General features: G+C 34.7%; 1 protein-coding gene across 2 annotated transcripts in view; it reads right to left on the bottom strand.

Moving 5' to 3' along the window:
* The window catches only part of LRP12 (LDL receptor related protein 12), a 76,254-nt gene that overhangs the window by 26,951 nt on the left and 29,506 nt on the right, over window positions 1-19,797 (bottom strand). Inside the window, exons 2-3 of one of the 2 annotated variants that reach the window (XM_004370703.3) lie at window positions 18,924-18,980; window positions 1,673-1,808 (exon numbers count right to left, since the gene is read on the bottom strand). In XM_004370703.3, coding sequence (XP_004370760.1) covers window positions 1,673-1,808; window positions 18,924-18,980 — 193 coding nt within the window. The remainder of the gene's footprint in view (window positions 1-1,672; window positions 1,809-18,923; window positions 18,981-19,797) is intronic. The other variant, XM_004370704.3, reaches the window with a different exon arrangement.

Below are 19,797 nucleotides of genomic sequence, written 5' to 3'. Positions count from 1 at the left end.
TCTGTGGAAGCTGAAGGGGAGTTCCTTGCCATGCAGCTCCGCCTGGCCAGAAAGGGCTCCCAACTCAAGAAAAGGAAAAGAAAACAAGCAAACAATTCAAAACAAACAAACGAACAAAAGCCCCAGGATCCCACCAGTGCGGTAGCCCAGACCGGGAAGAGCTCCACACTCGAATGGATCTCCGCAGCCCCTCAGGAAGAAGCAAAGATGGCGCACGGAGCCAGGCACTTGAGCGAAAGGAGGGGGGGCGGCAAGAGGCAAGTAAGAAATCAAAAGAAGCAGGAAAAAAACAAAAACAAAAAACCAACACCAGCAGCCAACAAATGGCACTCAGAGAGCCAGCTAGTGCGGGCTGGTGTTTCTGGACAAGAGACTGTGTCCACGGGAAGCAGAGGAGGCTGAGTGTGGGTGAAGAAGGGTGAAGAGTGGGAAAGCATATATCACAAATTGCCGGCGCTCTGCAGCCCCTCAGGAAGAAGCAAAGTGGCACACGGAGCCAGGCACTTGATTGAAAGGACGGTTAAGTGGCGAGAGGCAAGTGAGAAATTAAAAGAAGCAGAAAAGAAAAAGCAACACTAGCAGCCAACAAATGGCACCCAGAGAGCCGCCCGCTTGGGTGTGTGGAATCCAAGCAGCCAGCGCTTCCCGGTCAAGAGACCGTGGCCGCGGGAAGCAGAGAAGGCCGAGCCGGGGCAAAGAGGGGTGGGGGGTGGGAAAGTGCACACCGCAAGTTACCGGTTGTTTTGTCTTCCACTGGACTCTCCGTGAGGCTGCTTTCTCGTTCCCCCGTTTGCTGGTCTCCGATAAGAGTCCAAGATGGTGGAGCCGCGCTGCGTTAGCTGGTAGGGGCCCTTGCATGAATCTCTCCTTGCTCTCCGTTCTGTGTCAGTTTTCTCACTCCATTTGGTGCTTGGCTGAGTTCTTTATCTCTTCATTTGATGTTTTAGGATTTCAGGATTGTTGTATTCTCTGTTTGGCTTAGTTTTTCAGATCTTTGCTGTGGAGGGACGGCATGGTGCTTCTGCCTAGAGTGCCATTTTGCCGGAACTCTATAATTAATCTTAACCTTCCTTATTTACATCACATCTATTTTAGAATCTTAAACTCATGGTTATTTCCCCAAGAATGCCTTTCACTTTGTATTGTTAACAAATGTTCTTTTGTTTAAAGTTATAAAAAAGATTTTTCCAGACATAGTACTTATCTATTATTGTTTCAAGTTTTATATGCATAGATATAGACATAGACATAGATCTATATTTTTAAACTCATTTAGGTAGAGAACTCTACTAATGAGACTAAAGTCATGGGCTAGATCCCCAAGTAGATTAGTGAGTTTTGTTTGTTTGTCCCATAGCCAGTGATTACAGTATTGATCCTAATAAGCCATTTTGCAAATGTGTACCTTTTGTTCAAAGGTGGGCTAGAATAATGTCGGTGGCTCAGTGCTAACCTACCATTAGAAAATATTCAAAACACACACTCTACTAATAGTAGGTAAAGGATGGGCCATTATTCTTACCTGTAAGATGGAACTGATAGGTATAATATATTACATTTTCCGAAAAACTTCTCTTTAAATTACTGCATGCATTAATAATGATACTTGGGAACTGAACTTATATTTTGTAATAAAATAATATATAATAATACAGAAAATTATCGGAATTACCTTATAGTAATGATTTCCCCTGGGTTTGCCCTTATGAACCAGCTACAGTTGATTTTTGCAGGATATTCAGAGGGCCAGCCTGGGCTCGTGATTATACCACTTGGTGCTCGAATTTGTTCTGGAGTCTCTCCACAAGCTGGAAGATAGCCAAAGCAATCTTGGCTAATTATTATATTTTAAAACACAGCATTAAGTAAATCAGTGTTCATTAAAAGCAAAACAAAACAAAAAAATCAACTTCAGACATCAAATCATATATAATAAAATGTGGTATTATCAACCATAAAGAGTTTCTATTATTCTAAAGAGAGAGGCTCTTTCCCCCCTTTTAGTCAAAGTCTCTTATCCTAATTAAGTACAGTTTGAGCAGGTGTACTAAAAAGCAAAAACCAAACCCACTGCTGTGGAGTCGATTCCAACTCATAGAGACCCTATAGGACACAGGAGAACTGCCCCATAGGGTTTCCAAGGAGCAGCTGGTAGATTCGAACTGCTGACCTTTTGGTTAGCAGTTGAGCTCTTAACCACTACACCAGCAGGGCAGGCATAGATGTTTTCAAATTGGATCTTTGAGTAACAGTTTTAAGAGTCAGGATTGCTAGCTTTGGCCATAGAAATTGAACTATCTATTTTCAAAACTCACCCTTTAAATTTGTTTTCTATATTATAAACTACCTAAAGTTCAACATTTACTGAACTACTACGTTTAGATCCTTAGGAACACCATACTGCATTTAGGACAGTTTAAATGAAAGAAAATAGTCTTCTGAATGAAATATAAAGAGAAAGCACATAAATATGCCCTTAAATTGCTGGATTGTAATTTTTGTTAAGAAGTTAGTGGATGCTTGAATAAAGTGAGCAAAATACTACCTCAAAATTATTGCAAAATAGCTTCAAAATCTGTTCATTAGTACTTCTAAGCTTTATTACAGGACTATAATTCCTGAATTATTTAAAAAATAAAGCCTTGAAATAGCCAAGGATTAAAATATTATATGATATCTGAATATCACAGAATAAAATACTTATGCATACAGAATAAACTATCAACAATTTCCTTGATTATTATCCTTGTATTATTTTGAACTTTCACTGTAAAACAGTTAACATTTTACCTATCCAGAATTCAGCTGACAATCTGACAGTTTATTCTCCCCCAATCAAAAAAAAAAAAGTCACCAGGCTACAAAAATTATGTGATAAATACTTCAGCCTTCAGTAGAACTTAAAATCCTAGAACCTCTTACTCAGTACTATTTCAACAAATTAGATTACCGAATTTTAAAGTTAGAAAGATGAGAAGTAGCAAATTAGATGTGAGGAAAGTAGCTGCCAGAGGTACACAAACACAGTTATTAGAAGTGAGATGCAATTTACAGAAAAATAATGAGTACATACTGAACTAAAAAACCATGAGAGTTCAGTACACATTACTGCCTATCTTCCAAAAGGTAAGAGAAGACTTGCATTATATTAGAAAAAATTAGTTACGAGACATACTGATCTAAAAGGGTTGTTGAATGAATAAATGAATTGATGCAAACAATGTGCCTGGTTCAACACATGACCTGGACTTCCACGCTATTTGAGTTCTGTTAGTTTAAAAATCAGGTAACTCAATTTGTAGACAGCCAAAAGAGATTACACAGACTGTTCAATACAAGTTAAGAATGTTGAGAAATATAGTACGTAATTTAGAAAAGTATTTTTATCTCTAATGACCAAAACAAAGTAAGCTATATTGCTTAAAGAGTCAATCGTTACTTCTGTAGAATAACCCATACCCTAAAGAAAACATGCAATCAAGGTTTTAAAAGTATATTCTACTACAGAAAAAAGTTCATGTCTAAAATGGGTCTATTCTAGAATTAGGGAATATTACCAAAAGGATCTTGTTTTAAATCACTCATAGAATATAGAGATTCATGCATAGAATACAAAGATATATATCAAGGGCCTACCATATGTGTCATTGCATGCAAAGCCAAAGCTTCCAATTTTTTAATTGTTAAAAAACTAATTGTCAATTTCCCTTACAAAAAATTAAATTTAAATAAACGATACTTTTGAGACTAAATTTATCCAAGTGTAATTGTTTTAAGAGCTTATTAACAAGAAAGTGCCAGAGTTTTGCTTCTACCTACGCTAATGAGTTATCGTAGTAATGTAATGAAAAAGATACCCTGAGTTATTTATAAGATCTTTTTCTTTATTATCTCTCACCAAAGCATACTGTAGTAGTATAATAAAGGAATTCTTAAGTTCATGAAGATATAAATAAACATACAAATAAACAGGTAAAACCAATTATCGCCCCTGAATGTAGAAAACTATTTATTTTCATTAAAAGATTCATCTACATTAGAGACAATACTACAATTTTTAGTTAAAAATTGTATTTAACTTTGAATTACAATACCAGCATATAAGTACTAAAATACTTACTAGCTGATTTAACAGCAGTGAGATATAGCTGAAAAAACTAGATGAGATTTTTTTATATGACAATGGAGAAAATTGTTAACTTTTAAATAAATTTATAAACTATGGGCAAAAAAAAACTAGCAAGAATTTTATTAGGTTTTTATTTCATTAGGTTTTGTTTCAAAATTCTTTTTCCAAATTTCTCAGAAACCTATAGGTGGTGCTCTTATACCAAAAACAAAAGTTATATTCTGGTATCAAACCAAACCTAACCCACTGCCACTGAGTCAGTTCCGACTCATAGCGACCCTATAGGGCAGAGTAGAACCACCCTACAGGGTTTCCAAGGAGCAGCTGGTGGATTTGAACTTAACCACTGTGCCACCAGGGCTCCATTTTGGTATAGCTGCTCACTGTGCCACCAGGGCTCCATTTTGGTATAGCTGCTCAAAAATACATGTTGTGAATACTTTATTTTCACACAACTGTCCAAGGACAAGACATACCACCCATAAATAAGAACAGCTAATTTAACAATCAGCATTTTACATTTCTAATTCATAAGTACTTTTATAACATTATTCTGAAATTTAATGAGTCTTCCCAACCAAAAACAAAACTATATTTTTATAAAGTTTCTCCCTTAATTGATTATGAATATATACATTGATTTAATTTTTCACATTCGCCAACATGACTGAGGTTGGCATTTGGTTTCAGAGCCAGACAGTGGCTTTTTATTCACACTTTTTTGGCATGTACCATACCTTGGGCATATAAATAACGATACTGTAGAACAATCACAACTTATAACCTTGTATCTCAGAAAGAAGAAATTCAAATGCTTAAAAAAGATTAGCATAACCTTCGTTGCCATCGAGTCGATTCTGGCTCACAGCAACCCTATACAACAAAATAGAACTGTCCCCTAGGGTTTCCAAGGAGCGGCTGGTGGATTTGAACTGCCAACCTTTTGGTTAGCAGAGGAGCTCTTAACTACTATGCCACCAGAGCTCCAGATTAGCATTACAAACCATTAAAAGAATTTTCCCTCTGTTTTAGGTTAAGAGTTTGCCTATACATACTGGTAGATTTGGCAACAGAAGATCTAGCTAAATGCCAGTCTGCTCTGTCTGTCACTTACTGGGTTTGCTATAGTTGCAAACTACTAAACCTTTTTGGGTTTTGGTTTCCACATGTATTAATATTAAACTAAGAGGTTGCTATTTGAATATCTCTATAAGGTCTACTTCAGTCCTAAATCATGCACCTCTTCCCCTCATCATCATGATATATTCCACTATATTTCTGATAGTTCATCGGGACACATCAATGTTTTTTTTTTTTTTAACTTATCTTCTCACTTCACATTTCCTCTTTGACCCACTGAAATCAGACTTCAAATACTTTGTTAACTCCACAGAAACCATGCTGGTGACACAAAGGCCATCACTGACCTCACTGTCAAATCCAATGGACTCCTCAGTTCCCACAGTACTTGATCCTTCTTGAGTATATGAGACTGCTTTTTCTTTCCTCTTTGATATTGCACCACCTTGACTTTGCTGGTTCTCCTCCCAACTCTGACTGTTCTGTGTTAGTTTTCTAGCACCGGCTCTTCCTTCCTCAACCAGCCCCTGATATGTTGGTGTCCATGGTGCATTCATAAACCTTCTGCTCTTCTCACTCTCTATGGAAGATCTCGTTCACGCCTACAATTTCAAATATAGTTCATGAGCTTAAAATCTCTAACCTAAAGATTTTACATAGTCAAATGCCCACCGGACATGCCAATCTCAAATTCAACAGCATCAGAACTGTCTTTTCCCAATTCTTCTCTTTATCCTATATTCTGAATCTTTATTGTCTTAGGTATCACATTTGATTGAAGAAATAGTCATTTCACCTAATTCAAGTAAAAAGGAAATTTACTTCAAGAATACCACAGGCAACCTCAAACATATTAAAGGATAGTAAATAAAGTAAAGCCAGGTCTCACAGAGACTACAAACAGAAATTTGAGAGTCAGAAAGTGAGGCTGCCCTCACCACCTCTTGGGGAATCAAAGTTTATTGTATCTCCTACACATGTGTCCCAATCTTCCAACTGGCTTCCTCTGAGTCCTCTATTTTTTCATTATTTCAGTACTTTATAATGACTTCCCTTACCTAATTCATCATAACACTTTAGTTCAAGTGCCTACCACCAACTGTAACATCATTTTTTCTTAAATTTATTACATTTATACTACTGTTATTCATTTTATGTCTTTTTACATAAAATGTTTGAGGTGGCTTATTACTGTGATCAAAGAGCCCTGGTGGCACCGTGGTTAAATGCTTGGCTGCCAACCGAAAGGTCAACAGTTGGAACCCACCAGCCACTCCGTGAAAGAAAGATGTGTCAGTCTGCTTCCATAAAGATTACAGCCTTGGAAACCCTATGTGGCAGTTCCACTCTGTCATATAGGGTCACTATGAGTCTGAAGAACTCGACAGCAATAGGTTTTATTACTGTGATCAATTTGATAATACTTAAGTCTCCATTCCTCACTTATAAATGAGGATTAAAAGATTACCTAGGCTCATACAGTGTTGCAATGATTAAATACTATTATTCTGATAAAGGACTTAAAGGATTACAGTGAACGGTCAATGAATAACTTCACATTATATGCCAAATCAGGCTGGTTGGTAGTTATTGTCTAGAATGCTGTACTACTAGGACTGAGTTCAGGTTAAGTGGGAAAGAGGGTAGTGATCATTTAATATGTGCTGGGCATCACTATGCTCTGGAAAGAATGATAAACTGCCACAACTGACTGGTTATCTGGCATATGCAGAAGCTGGAGTAGGGATGGGTTGGGGAACACACTCAGAGAACTCTGCTTTAGTAATGAATTTCTTTGTTTTAAACTAAATGGTTCTGCAAGTTTGAACCTGTTTTCTAGATTTTGACTATGCCCCTAATCTAGGATATACCAAACTTGACTTTCTTTTACCTACATTCATTCTACCCGTATCTTCTCTATTGCTTGTACGTATTACTTTAAGTACAATTAATTCTTCAATGAGAATTAGCTTAACTGTGGCTGGCAAATAGAGGAATCTTGTCAGTATAAGGTAAAGATGTATAAGGTTTTATTCCCAGAATATTAATGACTGGACATAATAAGAGGCAGAAGTTTTCACAGTTTAAGGAAAAATATAAAAATACTATAGAAATCTTCCTCCATTGCAAAGAAGCAGTTACTTTACTGGCTGAAAGAAACTTGTGGCTTTCCTCTATTTTAAGCTATCTTGGGAAGCTGTAAGTACATATGAAGATATAAAAGCATTTCCCTGCTATAAAACCAACCAACCAACCAACCAACCAGCCAATCTCCATCTTGACTGATGAAGGATAACACTGAATTATATTTTTAGTTCTGATTAAATTGGTCTCTGTTAGGAGCAAATGTCTTTAAGGAGGATGCATAAACTCCAAGGTATATGGCTGCAAAGGATGGACTAACTCAAGGTACAAATGTCAGAGGATATTTGACTGTGTTAATATTTGGATTGATATTTTACTTTTTAGGGCTATACCTAAAAAGTTACATAAATTTTAAGTGGTCCATATCAACCCTACTTTTCTCATAAGCTGTGTTATTTTAGTGTTTAATTTTGCAGAACGTGAGGTTTTCCAGGAACACATATGGGGCATTAAGGCAGAAATGACTAACTGTATTTCAGTTTTTGCTAATTTTGCATCCTTAAAATATCTCTTAATTACAATTATTAATCTTTTGTTCTCCAAAAAGTATTTTTCCTTACTAGTACTTGTTATCGTTACAAAAATATCTACAAGAAACATACCTATATAATTTACTCTGGTCAGTATCTTTATTTATGAACAAACATTCAAGTGTTTTACATGATATCAAAACATCTCCCTACTTTTTATACATTTCCCATGACTGCGGAAATAGAAACCCTCAAATTTAAAGGGGTTCCTAATGTTTATTCAAGAGACAGTAACTCTCAAGTTGGATGGCATCTTCTTCATAGTAGTATATAGTGATTAAGTTACCTGACTAGTCCCAATAAGCCTATTTAATTTACAGTGGATCTAGTGTACAAGACATCTAGAATGAAAAATAACAGACAACATACTATATTATTATAGTGTTAGTAGTGCTGCAGCCACCACCAGTCCGTCAGTGGAGGTTTCATGTTGCTATGATGCTGAATAGGTTTCAGTAGAACTTCCAGACTAAGACACACTAGGAAGAAAGGCCTGGTCATCTACTTCTGAAAATCAGTCAATGAAAATCCTAAGGATCATAATGGTCCAATCCATAATCTATCATAGGAATGACACAGGACTGGGCACCATGAGTCGGGGGCTGAGTTGACAGCATCTAACAAGAATAAGCTACACTAAAAGGTTAAACTAAATACAAACTAAGTAATTTTTAATTTATCATGGATGCTGTCAATTAAGAAAGGGAGATTTAACTGAAGAATGAATAGGTAGTGATTCTCTGATGGAGTTCTTAATAAGATGGTATCAGTTTTTCGGTTAAAATACAAAGATCTTACTGTTTAGTTTAGAAAACAGGGCATAACTGATTGAGAAAGGATCAAGACTTCATGTTCATTCTGCTACTATTTCAACAATTCCAAGAAAAGCATGGAACTATGGTTTAAAAACTAGATTAATGCACCATACCTATTATCTTTAAAACAGTTATCTAAAAAACAGGAAGTTTTCAAACAACCTCTAGTTAGAGGACACATGAAAGAGGATGCCTTCAAATTAGTATTAAATAAACTGCCCTCCAGTCTGAGATTTTATGGTTCTAAAGGCTGAAAAAAGAGGTAGGCAAGGAAATTTATGATTAGAGCTGAAGTACTTGTAAAACAAAAAGGAAAAGTACAATTTCCTGCTCCACAGATGAAGAACTAAGTTTCTTTTCAAAACTGACAAGAGTTGACACTTTATGCCTAAAAGCAGTTGAGACTGAAAGTGACCTGGCATCTTTGTACCTTTGGTTTTAATAAGTCATAAGACTGCAATGAGAGTAAAAATCAGCTATGTTAGTTGACCATCTAACTACCTGGGACACACATGAAGGACACAAAAAAGTAAAGAGAATTCATGCTCTCATGGAAATTAGTTCTGTAAAAATGATGTATACTTGTTAATTGAATTCAACAAACATAAACAATGATTGAGAGCATTAAGACAACTCAGTACTGAATGACATACTGCACATTCAAAGTAGTTTTAAATAAACTGTCATACGTACATGTGGTACCGTTAAACAGAAACAAAGGCCCATACTGGACTATAACGAAGCATTTCTTCTACAGAACAGTAGTAGATTAAGCCAGAGTAAAGAGCACATTCCAAACTAGTTAAAACAACTCCTCAGGCACTGGTCAAGTCAAGGTGGGCTACTATGAAAGGAAGTGATGTGATCCAAATATTTTGTAAAGATTACTTTGCACTGTTATAATCTGTGGGAAGAGAAAACGGTGAGATAAAGCAATCAGCTAAAAAGCAAATACAGAGGCTCCTCTATAAAATTTTACTTTATGAAAACTTCACTATGGAACAAAATCATGTTCACTCTGTTCATAAGCAAATGATAGCATTTATGGTCAATGGTAGTCATTATCATTTGCTCATTTCATTTTTCAGAGTATAGAATGTTTTATAAACATTATTAATTCCATTATGGCTGATAAGTACAAAAGCAATTCCAAGAGTTGAAAATGCTAGTAAGAAGGGTTTGATTCCAATGGAAATAAATGTATGTTTTTTAAAAAATATCTCCAAAACAGAAAATCAAATGGTGACTGTTGGATAGCTACATGATTAACAAGTGAATCAAGCAATATATAGAAAATATTGTGCCTTATGCAAGCTATAAAAAGTATTGAGACATGGAAAAATTTGAATACGCAGTTAGATGACAGCACGAAAATCAATCATCTACTAGCCCAATGTTAATTTAGAAAGACAGGAGTTTGAAAACTTAAAGGCTAAGTATGCTGAACAGTGTGAAGGATGAGATTTCTGCTGCAAGTCGTAAGTTTATGGTTCATAAGTTCAAGGCTGTGACTATCATCAAAGTGACAAGCGTGCTAACATTTACTGAACTCTTACTACATATCAGGTACTTTCTTTTCTCATTCTATTTAACAGATGAGAAAAAAATGGAGGCACAGAGAAATTAAGTAACATTCCTAAGTTCACAAAGCTAGTAAATGTCACAGCTGGAATACAAACCCAGGCAATAGGCTTCAGAAGCAATGCTTTTGAACATCAGGTATACTACTGCCCACTGAGGAGCTTCCTATGCCACCTGGAATAATCATCAGCGTAAAGGGCAGCTTTCTCAATGGAATTTCAATTAAGACCAAAGAGGTCTATTTTTGGGGAAAAAGAAAATACCTATGGGTCCTATATTAACATGGAGAGAAAGGATATAGAATCATATAATGACACAGATGAAAGAGTACACTTAGTTTTAAAGTTTCTAAAAACTGATTCCCATTTGCTAGAAATCCATCTAGGAACTGCAAGCAGGCCTAACTACATCTTAGTCTCTTTAGAATTGAAAAAAAAGGGTTTAAAAAAAACAAAGAAAAGGGTTTTATAAACAGCATTCTAGAACCTACCTTTAATAATAACAATGTATGTATACTTAAGGGTGTGATGATAAGGGCACAGAGCTGAATGGCAATAAGTGCATCAAGTGAAGGCTAAGGATAAAAGGGATATGGAAGGGGAAAAAGCTGAGAAGGCTGGGTGACTAATAAAAAGTGGTAGTATTCTTAAAGATGGTTAAGATTGGAAGGATACTTTAATTTCCTGAATGAGAAAAAAATTAATTTTTGAAGCTTGTTGGAAGCATAAAAGGGATAAGGCAGAAATCAACATTTGAGCCAACATAAACTGGCCTTGGAGCTCACTATTTCCTAAGCCCTCTCTATCACCTGTCACATGTGTAGTAGACTGAATAGTGGCTCCCTTTTCCCCCCAAACTCATGCAAACCAGGAACTTTATTTGAAATACGGTCTTTGCAGATGTAATTAGTTAAGGATCTCAGGATGAGATCATCCTAGATTTATAGCTGGCCCTAAATCCAATGATCAAAATCATCACCAGTTTTTGCTTTTCTGTGTTGCATTTTATAGTTCCTTATAACATGAGAAGAGGACACAGAGACACACAGAGCAAAGAAGGCCATGTGAAGCTGAAGGCAGAGACTTGGAGAGAAGCAGTTAAGCTGCCACAAGCTAAGGAACACTGGGAGCCATCAGAAGCTGGAAGAGGCAAGAACTTTCCCCTAGAGGATTTGGAGGGAGTATGGCCCTACTGACACCTTGATTTCTGACTTCTGGCCACCAGAACTGCAAGAGAATAAATTCTTATTGTTTTAAGCTACCCAGTTTGTGTTAATTTGTTATGGCAGCCCTAGGAAACTAACACAACATAGTTTTCAGTATGCTCACCATCTTCTTCTGGGAGTATTCCAGTCTCCTAGTATCCTTGTCAAGGGTGGTACCCAGAAATAAACATAATCCTCTGAGTATGTTTAAGAGAGGAATAAAGAAGAACTATCATCTGTTTTGCTCTGGGTACTGTATTTCTAATACTGTGGTTTAATCACCCCCTTACTTAAACTGGGCTATTGGTAAAGTAAAATCTCAAGTTCAGTTTGCTCACTGGCTGACGGGCTTTTGTACAATAATGTAATATAAAATATAATACAAGAAAAGCTTTCTATAAATATATAGTTTAATAAATATTGATTATATAATGTTACAACTATATAATATTATAGAAATCTTTGATATAAAATATATTATTACATAATAAAACATTATAAATAAGAAAGATAAGACTGCTGTTGTTACGTGCTGTTGAGCTGGTTCCGACTCATAGCGACCCTATGTACAACAGAAGAAAACACTGCCAGGTCTGCGCCATGCTCACAATGTTGTTATGCTTGAGCCCATTGTTGTAGCCACTGTGTAATCCATCTCGTTGAGGGTCTTCCTCTTTTTTGCTGACCCTCTACTTTACCAAGCATGATATCCTTCACCAGGGACTGGTCCCTCCTGATAACACGTCCAAAGTAAGTGAGACAAAGTCTTGCCATCCTTGCTTCTAAGGAGCATTCTGACTGGACTTCTTACAAGACAGATTTGTTTGTTCTTTTGGCTGTTCGTGGTATATTCAATATTCTTTGCCAACACCATAATTCAAAGGTGTCAACTCTTCTTTGGTCTTCCTTATTCATTGTCCAGCTTTTGCATGCACATAAGGCGACTGAAAACACCATGGCTTGGGTCAGGCGCACCTTAGTCTTATATCACGCATGTAATTATAATACATAAAAATTATAATACCTCCGTTAGTTTCTTTTCTAAAACTGAACGGAAGCGTTCTATTCCAAAGCTTAAGTGTCTCATAATAAACTCTCTGAAGGCAGGCGACAGCTTTAAAAATTAATAGTATCCTGTACTAATTAATGTATGTGTTCTTTTTTTTAAAAAATAGACTCAAGTCTTGTATTTCCCACTCTCTTTCTTACTTTAAAGAATAGTTTCTTGGGTTCACACTACATTCTATTTTTATATTTTGAAATCCTAGAAACCCTGATGGATTCATTATCACTTAAAATATAAGCTTTCCTTCCTTTCTTCACGTGAAACACAGAAAAGTAATTATAACACTGAGTCAAACAAATTGGTAAATCTTTTAAATAAGTTTAACAAGAGAGTGAATAACCATAAAATAATATTAAAACCACATGGGAAAAGTGCAAAAGACCACTTGTCCCTTCTACTTTATTCATGTAACTTTCCATTATTAAAAAAAATCAACTGCTATTAAATAATTGGTTTAAGCTTTATTTGCTTTCAGATTCTTTATTTGGAAGATCTGAGAACTATAGGATTAAAAATAAAAGTATCAACAGACAAGATGCTCTTCCAGGGAAATGTGTCAATTATTTTTTACTCCTTAATAGAAGATTCAAAATGCCATGTTACAGTACTTAAACCTAAAGTTTTTTTAAAAAAAAAGTCATCTTACTACAGTGCTGTACACTATTATAAAATGTTGCTAACTTACACCTGTAAGCTAATTAACTGCAATTTAGAAAATAATATGTCTCAATTAAAAAGGCCACAACTAAATTATTAGGTTTAACAGGAGTATAAGACAGGATGAACAATGTGCTAAGCCTTTGAGTTCAGAATAAGAACTAAAAAATGCAAACACACAAAAGTAAGAAATGGTGACAATTTTGATGGAATAAAAATTCTAAGAAAATAAAGGAGGAACAATGCTTAATGAACTACTTCAAGTCTATTTTATATACATTGCTAATTCAGTTAGGAGGAACAAGGACAAAAAAAGATCTTCTTAAGTTAGATATTCTTTCTTAAGCTCTCAGAAATTTATCAGTTTTGCCATGACAAAAGAGTCCAAGTCAAATGTAGAGTAGACTCAAGATCAAGTTAACCTCAGATACAGCTCTTAGCTATTATTGTTGTAAGGTAGGAACATTTAGAAGCTGTATCACTGATGAAGTGGGGCTGGCTTGTTAAAACCTCTTATGTAAAAATCTTCTACCTGAGAAAGCAGCAAGCCCCAACATCTGTTCCTATCAGCAACGAGAAAATCTTTCTTAAATTTCAAGCTACTTTTGCCTAACTATAAAGGAAAACCAATCTCATTCTCATATTCTTTGCAATGTCACAACTTTAGGCCATGTGTTGAAAACAGAAGCAAACAGTTACATTTCTGAACAGCTTGAGGAAAATAAAAGGCTGGGACTTTAACAGAAACATAGCAAGAAAAAAAGTTAAAAAGGAAAAAGGTGATCATACTCAATGTAAGGTCACTTATACCTTGCCGATAGCTGTGTATAATGGTAAACCCTTTTTGAAAATAATCTGTCAAAAGGTTTCCAGAGTCATTAAACTATTTATGACCTTAGATACAGTATTTCTACTTCCAGAAATCTACGCCAAGAAAATATTCTTATAAATAAAAACAGCTAGCCATATGTTAGGGAGTCCTAGTGGAGCAGTGGTTAAGTGCTCGGCTGCTAACTGAATATGTACTTGTAGCATGATCCAGGATACAGAAAACCCACTGGAAACAACCTACTGCTATGTTTAACAACATTACAATATAGCCACTTGGTGGAAATTTTATGAAGACCAGTCAAAAAAATAAAATGCATTCTACAACAAAATGTTAAGTAGAAAGGGCAGGAAATAAAATTAGTTATAATCCAAATACATGTACAATTATATTTAAGGTATGCATAGAAATAGGACAAATGAAGTAAGTTAAAATACTATCATTAATTATAATAGAAGGTAAGATTAATGGGTGATTTTCTTAATCTTTTTGCCTTTTTTCAATTTTACTACACGTTTAATGAAACCTGTATGATGAATACATAGAATTCGTGAAAACAAGCAAAAAACTTGATTTGAAACAATCAAGAATAGGGAGGACATAATCATGTTACTTCTAGAATTACTCTGATTCAAACCAGTATCAGACTGTAGAGTAAAATTCAGTACAAAATAGATATATTTTAAAAATCAAATATATTTGAAGTGTGCAAAAGGCCTTATTACAAGTCAACCTGACCTAAAAAGTTTCACTTCATGTGGCTACTTACAAAATTTAGACATTAAAAAAAGAACATTAGACATTTAATGTAGACATTTTTGAAAAAGAACTTTAAAATAGCCCTTCCTACTCTTTCATATATACAATTAAATTACTTGGTAGTTTCTATGATATAATTTCATAATGATTTTTACATTTTATTAGATTTACAAAAATACCATTTGTCTTTTCTCCTTATCTGTTTTATATATGAACCAGATTTATCATCTGGACCATGAAAAGTTCTAAACTGAAAAAAGATAAAAAGATTTTACCCAATGATTCTTTCCCATTGTATAACCACTGTCTGGTAATTTATTTACTTAAGCTTTCTTATCACAATTCCTGAGGTAAGAATCAGCAAAAGGGTAAAGACATCTCTCTTGGCAAGGATTTAAGGAGGAGAAAGATGAAAATGAATAGATTAGAAATAAAAAAAATATTATCCTAAGCAGAACCAAAAATATATTATCAATTAGAAATTAATAATATCCATAAAAATTCATGAGTAAACAAAAATACACACTTAATACTCTTCCTAATTAATACAACAACAAAAGCTAATATTGTTACTTACTATTCACCAGATACTATAATTAGGTCTTTTAATAAATTCATTATCTAATTTTATATGCTATTTGCCATAGGATTCACTACATTAAGACCACATTATAGGTGCACTGTGCACACATTTACTTGTTTATTACTTCCCCCATTAAACGGTTAGTTCCTTGAGACAAGAATATTTCACTCATTGCTTATTCCCACCCTTCCTGGCACAAGGTTCACATCAGGTGCTTAATACATACTAAGTGAATTGAATTCATTACAGGTAGAATGACTATGCTTCCTGGTTTGTCCGGAACAGTCTTGGTCTTGCCTGTGGTGCCAGCATAATTAAAAATGATGTACCCTTTCACTTTCAAAGTGTCCTGACTTGGACAATTACACGGTAACGCCAATTGTAGACAAGTTAAAAGCTGTCAAGAACTTTCCAAAATGCCAAGAATGAATGGACTAGGGCACCAAGCACAGTCAAATACAGTAACAGAGGTGAAAGGAGCAGGTGGAGAGCAGAAACAGGTAAAACCACAGAATAGGAAGTACCTCACCATTTCTGCTGCTTGCTGGTCTCAAGAGAAAGCAAGTTCTACATTTAGAGATTTTTCCAAAGGCTAGTTCTCTATTTAGGCCAGTACTGAAGGTGCTAGGGTTTCAACTCTGGGATGCAACGAATTTAGAAGGTTTGTACTATTATCAGGAATTCCTGGATGGTGCAAATAGTTAACGCATTCAGATGCTAACCAAAAGACTGGAGGTTCAAGGCCACTCAGAGTCACCACAGAAGAAAGGCCTGGAGATCTACTTCCAAAAAATCAGCCATTGAAAACCCTATGGAGCACAGTTCTACTCCTGACACACATGGGGTCGCCATGAGTTGGAATCAACTTGATGGCAACTAGTTGTACTATACCAAACATGACATCTCCTATAGCTCCATATTGGCCCAAGAAAAACTAATGGATCTGCATATCCAAAAGCACCTTTTGAGACAGCATCCAATTTATTTTGTATAGAGGTATAATCAGAATATATTTCATATATTATTCTTCTCATTCCATAGAAGATTTTATAAGACCGTCTTTCAGGAAAAATATCAGCCTTTAACAAAGTTTCACTGATCTCTGAAATTAAGTATTTTACTGACACATAAATACCTTTAATTAAAACACACAGTTCTAAGTATATGTCTGGTATTCAGAAGTAGAAAAAGCCAAGACTTAAACATGTAAAACATTTTTTACATAAAGTGCTGAAATTTTTAATTGTTGGATTGTTTTTTCGAATAGCAATTTAAGGGTAACTGCAAAGCTAAGAAGAGCCTAGTAGTTTAACTTCAAGCAAATATGTAAAAATAAGAAGTAGACTCTAATCTTGATGAGTTGAAGCAAAATTCAGAATTTAAATAAATAGTAAATCTCTCCAAATTTCCATAACTTCTCATACTCCATATAAACAAGCAAAACACACCAAAAAAACCCAAACGCACTGCTGTCAAGTCTGACTCATACAGTAGAACTGTTTCATAAGGTTTCCAAGGTTGTAAATCTTTAGGGAAGCAGACTGCCACATCTTTCTCCCACAGAGTGGCTAGTGGGTTTGAGCTGCTGACCTTTCAGTTAGCAGTCAAGTGCCTAACCACTGGGCAACCAAGGCTCCTTGCATAAACCTGTGTAACTAGGCAAACCAATACTTTGCAAATGACCAACGCACATTACAAAACCATGCGTGGGTAAAAATTCACTGATAGTTCAAGAAAGGCCAGTTGGATTTTAATGCAACAGAATATCAAAGGTTCACTAAAATGATTTCAGATTCTATACTGCAACTGACCTTTAAGGAACTACTACTTGTTGAATTTTAGTGTATTTTCAAAGAAGAATATTCACAATTATCTGAAAGGGCTATTAAAATACTCCTTCCTTTTTCAATTACATATTGGTGTGATGCTGGATTGTCTTCCTATACTTCAATCAAAACACCATGTTGCAAAAGACTGAATGTGGAAAGATGAGAATCCCACTATCTTCTTTTAAGCCAAACATCGAAGACTGCAAAATTATAAAACAGTGCCATTCTTCTTCTTTTTCTGAACTAAATTCAATTTTACTTTTTTGTCATTCTTCTTATTAATGTTTTTGTCTGGGAAAATATATTTTTCATATAATTGTTATTTATGTTACCATTTAATAACAGGTTTATTACTATTATTTTCAAGTAAATTAATAAACTTTAAAACAATTTCTCAGTTTTAATTTCTAATACAGTAAATATTGATAGATTAAAGCCCCCCACACACAAAATCTCTTTGAAGTTCTCGATAATTTTTAAAAGCCAAGAAGTGGTCCTAAGGCCAAAAATTTTGAGTATCAATGAACTAGACAATAACCATTTGGTTGTATCAATTAAAGTATGTTTTTAAACAACCTTCTTACTTCATAGATACATCTTGGAAAAAAGTAAACATAATTCTCATTAGCTACTCAAGATAGAAAGAAAGAGGGAGAAAATCAAGGTCACCTTTAAAATAATTTTACTTTCTACTTGATGTATATAATTATATACCACTTGAAAGCATATGAAAATAGCAAAACAAACTGTGAAAGAATTAATGCAGCCTACTGAGGCAACTGCTTTTCATTTTCAGGAAACCAGCTTGTCAATGTGTTTGACTAGTGCACATCAACTCTTAGATTATTTGTTAAGTCTATCAACTTTTGGAATATAAAGTCAGACATAAAACAAAAGAACAAACTTAGAGTTTTGCTTTATGTGAGGAAAAATAACCAGACCACAAGATGACACACAAAAAATCAATCAGTGGACTGCTACTATCAAATACACTAGGTGTAATTTTTTTTTTAACTATACAAAAGTTATCAAGAATGTAGGGAAATAATAAAATAACAGTAAGAAACCCTATCATAATATGTGCAAGAATAAATGTTCTTCCTCTTCTAGGAAAAACAGTAATATGGCTGTGGAAGTCACCTAAAAAATGAAAATTTTTATAGTTATGGGCCTTTAAGAAATTATTAAGTTATAAAAGCTTAGATGAGTGGAAAAAATGCATTTACCACGAGTTTCTGAATTACAAATACGGAGTTGAGCTGCTTTTTAATAACAAAATAAATTGTGCACCCAAGTACAAAAGCTTTATGTAAGGCAGTACTTTAACGTAAAAATCAAGCAAAATGCTTAATTTCTAAGGCTCTGATCATAGGAACTGTATTCAAAATTACATTTTAATAAATTTCATTTTATATAGCTTTGTATGGAAAGAAAATACTAACTCAACTCGAGCTAACTTCTGTCTTGGTTCAATGTTTGTATGAAAATATAATTATTCTGTCTATTTAGAAAAGTATACTTAATCCATAGGCATGCAAGTATCAATTTTATCTTATGAGAATTTCTCCATGTTCCAGTTGCTTCATTCCTTATTACATGCTGCAAAAAGCAGTAATAATTTTATAGCCAAATATCACTTCATAAGATACCAGGTGGCTTTCAATATTTACCATATAAGTCATGCATGAAATTTAAACCTTACAAAACATGACTTACCAGTTGACACTCCTGAAATATGCACGTTCTCAGAATGTTCTGCAAGAGGACCATTTCCTAAAATTAAACATAATGAATAAACTAATTTCCAAGATAAAATCTATAAAAATTTTTCAGATTCTCCGTTTAAAAGAAAAAGAACTACATTGAGCTATTTTTAATATTCATAAACTAAAGTCTCATATACTAATCTTTGAAATGATACTATGAAGCCCAAAATCATATTAGTAGGGAAAACAAAACATGCTGGAAATCACAATATGCAAAGGTCAAATATATCGGTCTGTTTAATACCAGAAAGAATTCCCCATCAAGTGAATAATCAAAAGGGAACTTAGTACTATTACTAGAAAAGAGAGAACCATATGCTTTTAAAAAATAATGTTCCTCAAGGAGCATGCTCAATCCACCCACACGTTGTCATTTTAAAAAAAAATGACTCGCACTGTTCTTTAAATTTTTCAATCTTTCCACACTAACAACTCTCACATTTTTAAGACCATGGAACAATTATATCCTATGTTTGTAGCCCTGATTCACTATACCTCCTAGCACAAAGGTGGGAGCCTGGAAGCATTCAAGTAACTTGCTGAAATGAGTTACAGAGGGTTACCTAAGAAAAGTATCGCTTTTCAAGGACTCCCATTGAAAGTACTGAGGATATTTACTTCCTCCAATTAACGTGAACAGTGTCCCTTCAGGCATTTATTTTTATAATGCTGTTAAGTATATTATTATTACTAAAGAATAAAACAGTGATAAAACAATATTTTTAGTTCAACTATAGGTATATCTTCCAAAATAAAAAGAAATGTTCTTTCCATTAATTAATCAAGAATGATACAGTGGAAATGGTAACACAGGCATGTAAGCC

Source organism: Trichechus manatus, unplaced genomic scaffold (assembly GCF_000243295.1).
Source record: "Trichechus manatus latirostris isolate Lorelei unplaced genomic scaffold, TriManLat1.0 scaffold00009, whole genome shotgun sequence".
Lineage (NCBI taxonomy): Eukaryota > Metazoa > Chordata > Mammalia > Sirenia > Trichechidae > Trichechus > Trichechus manatus.
Note: the sequence above shows the minus strand (reverse complement) of the source record. Positions and strands in the feature narration are given on the sequence as shown.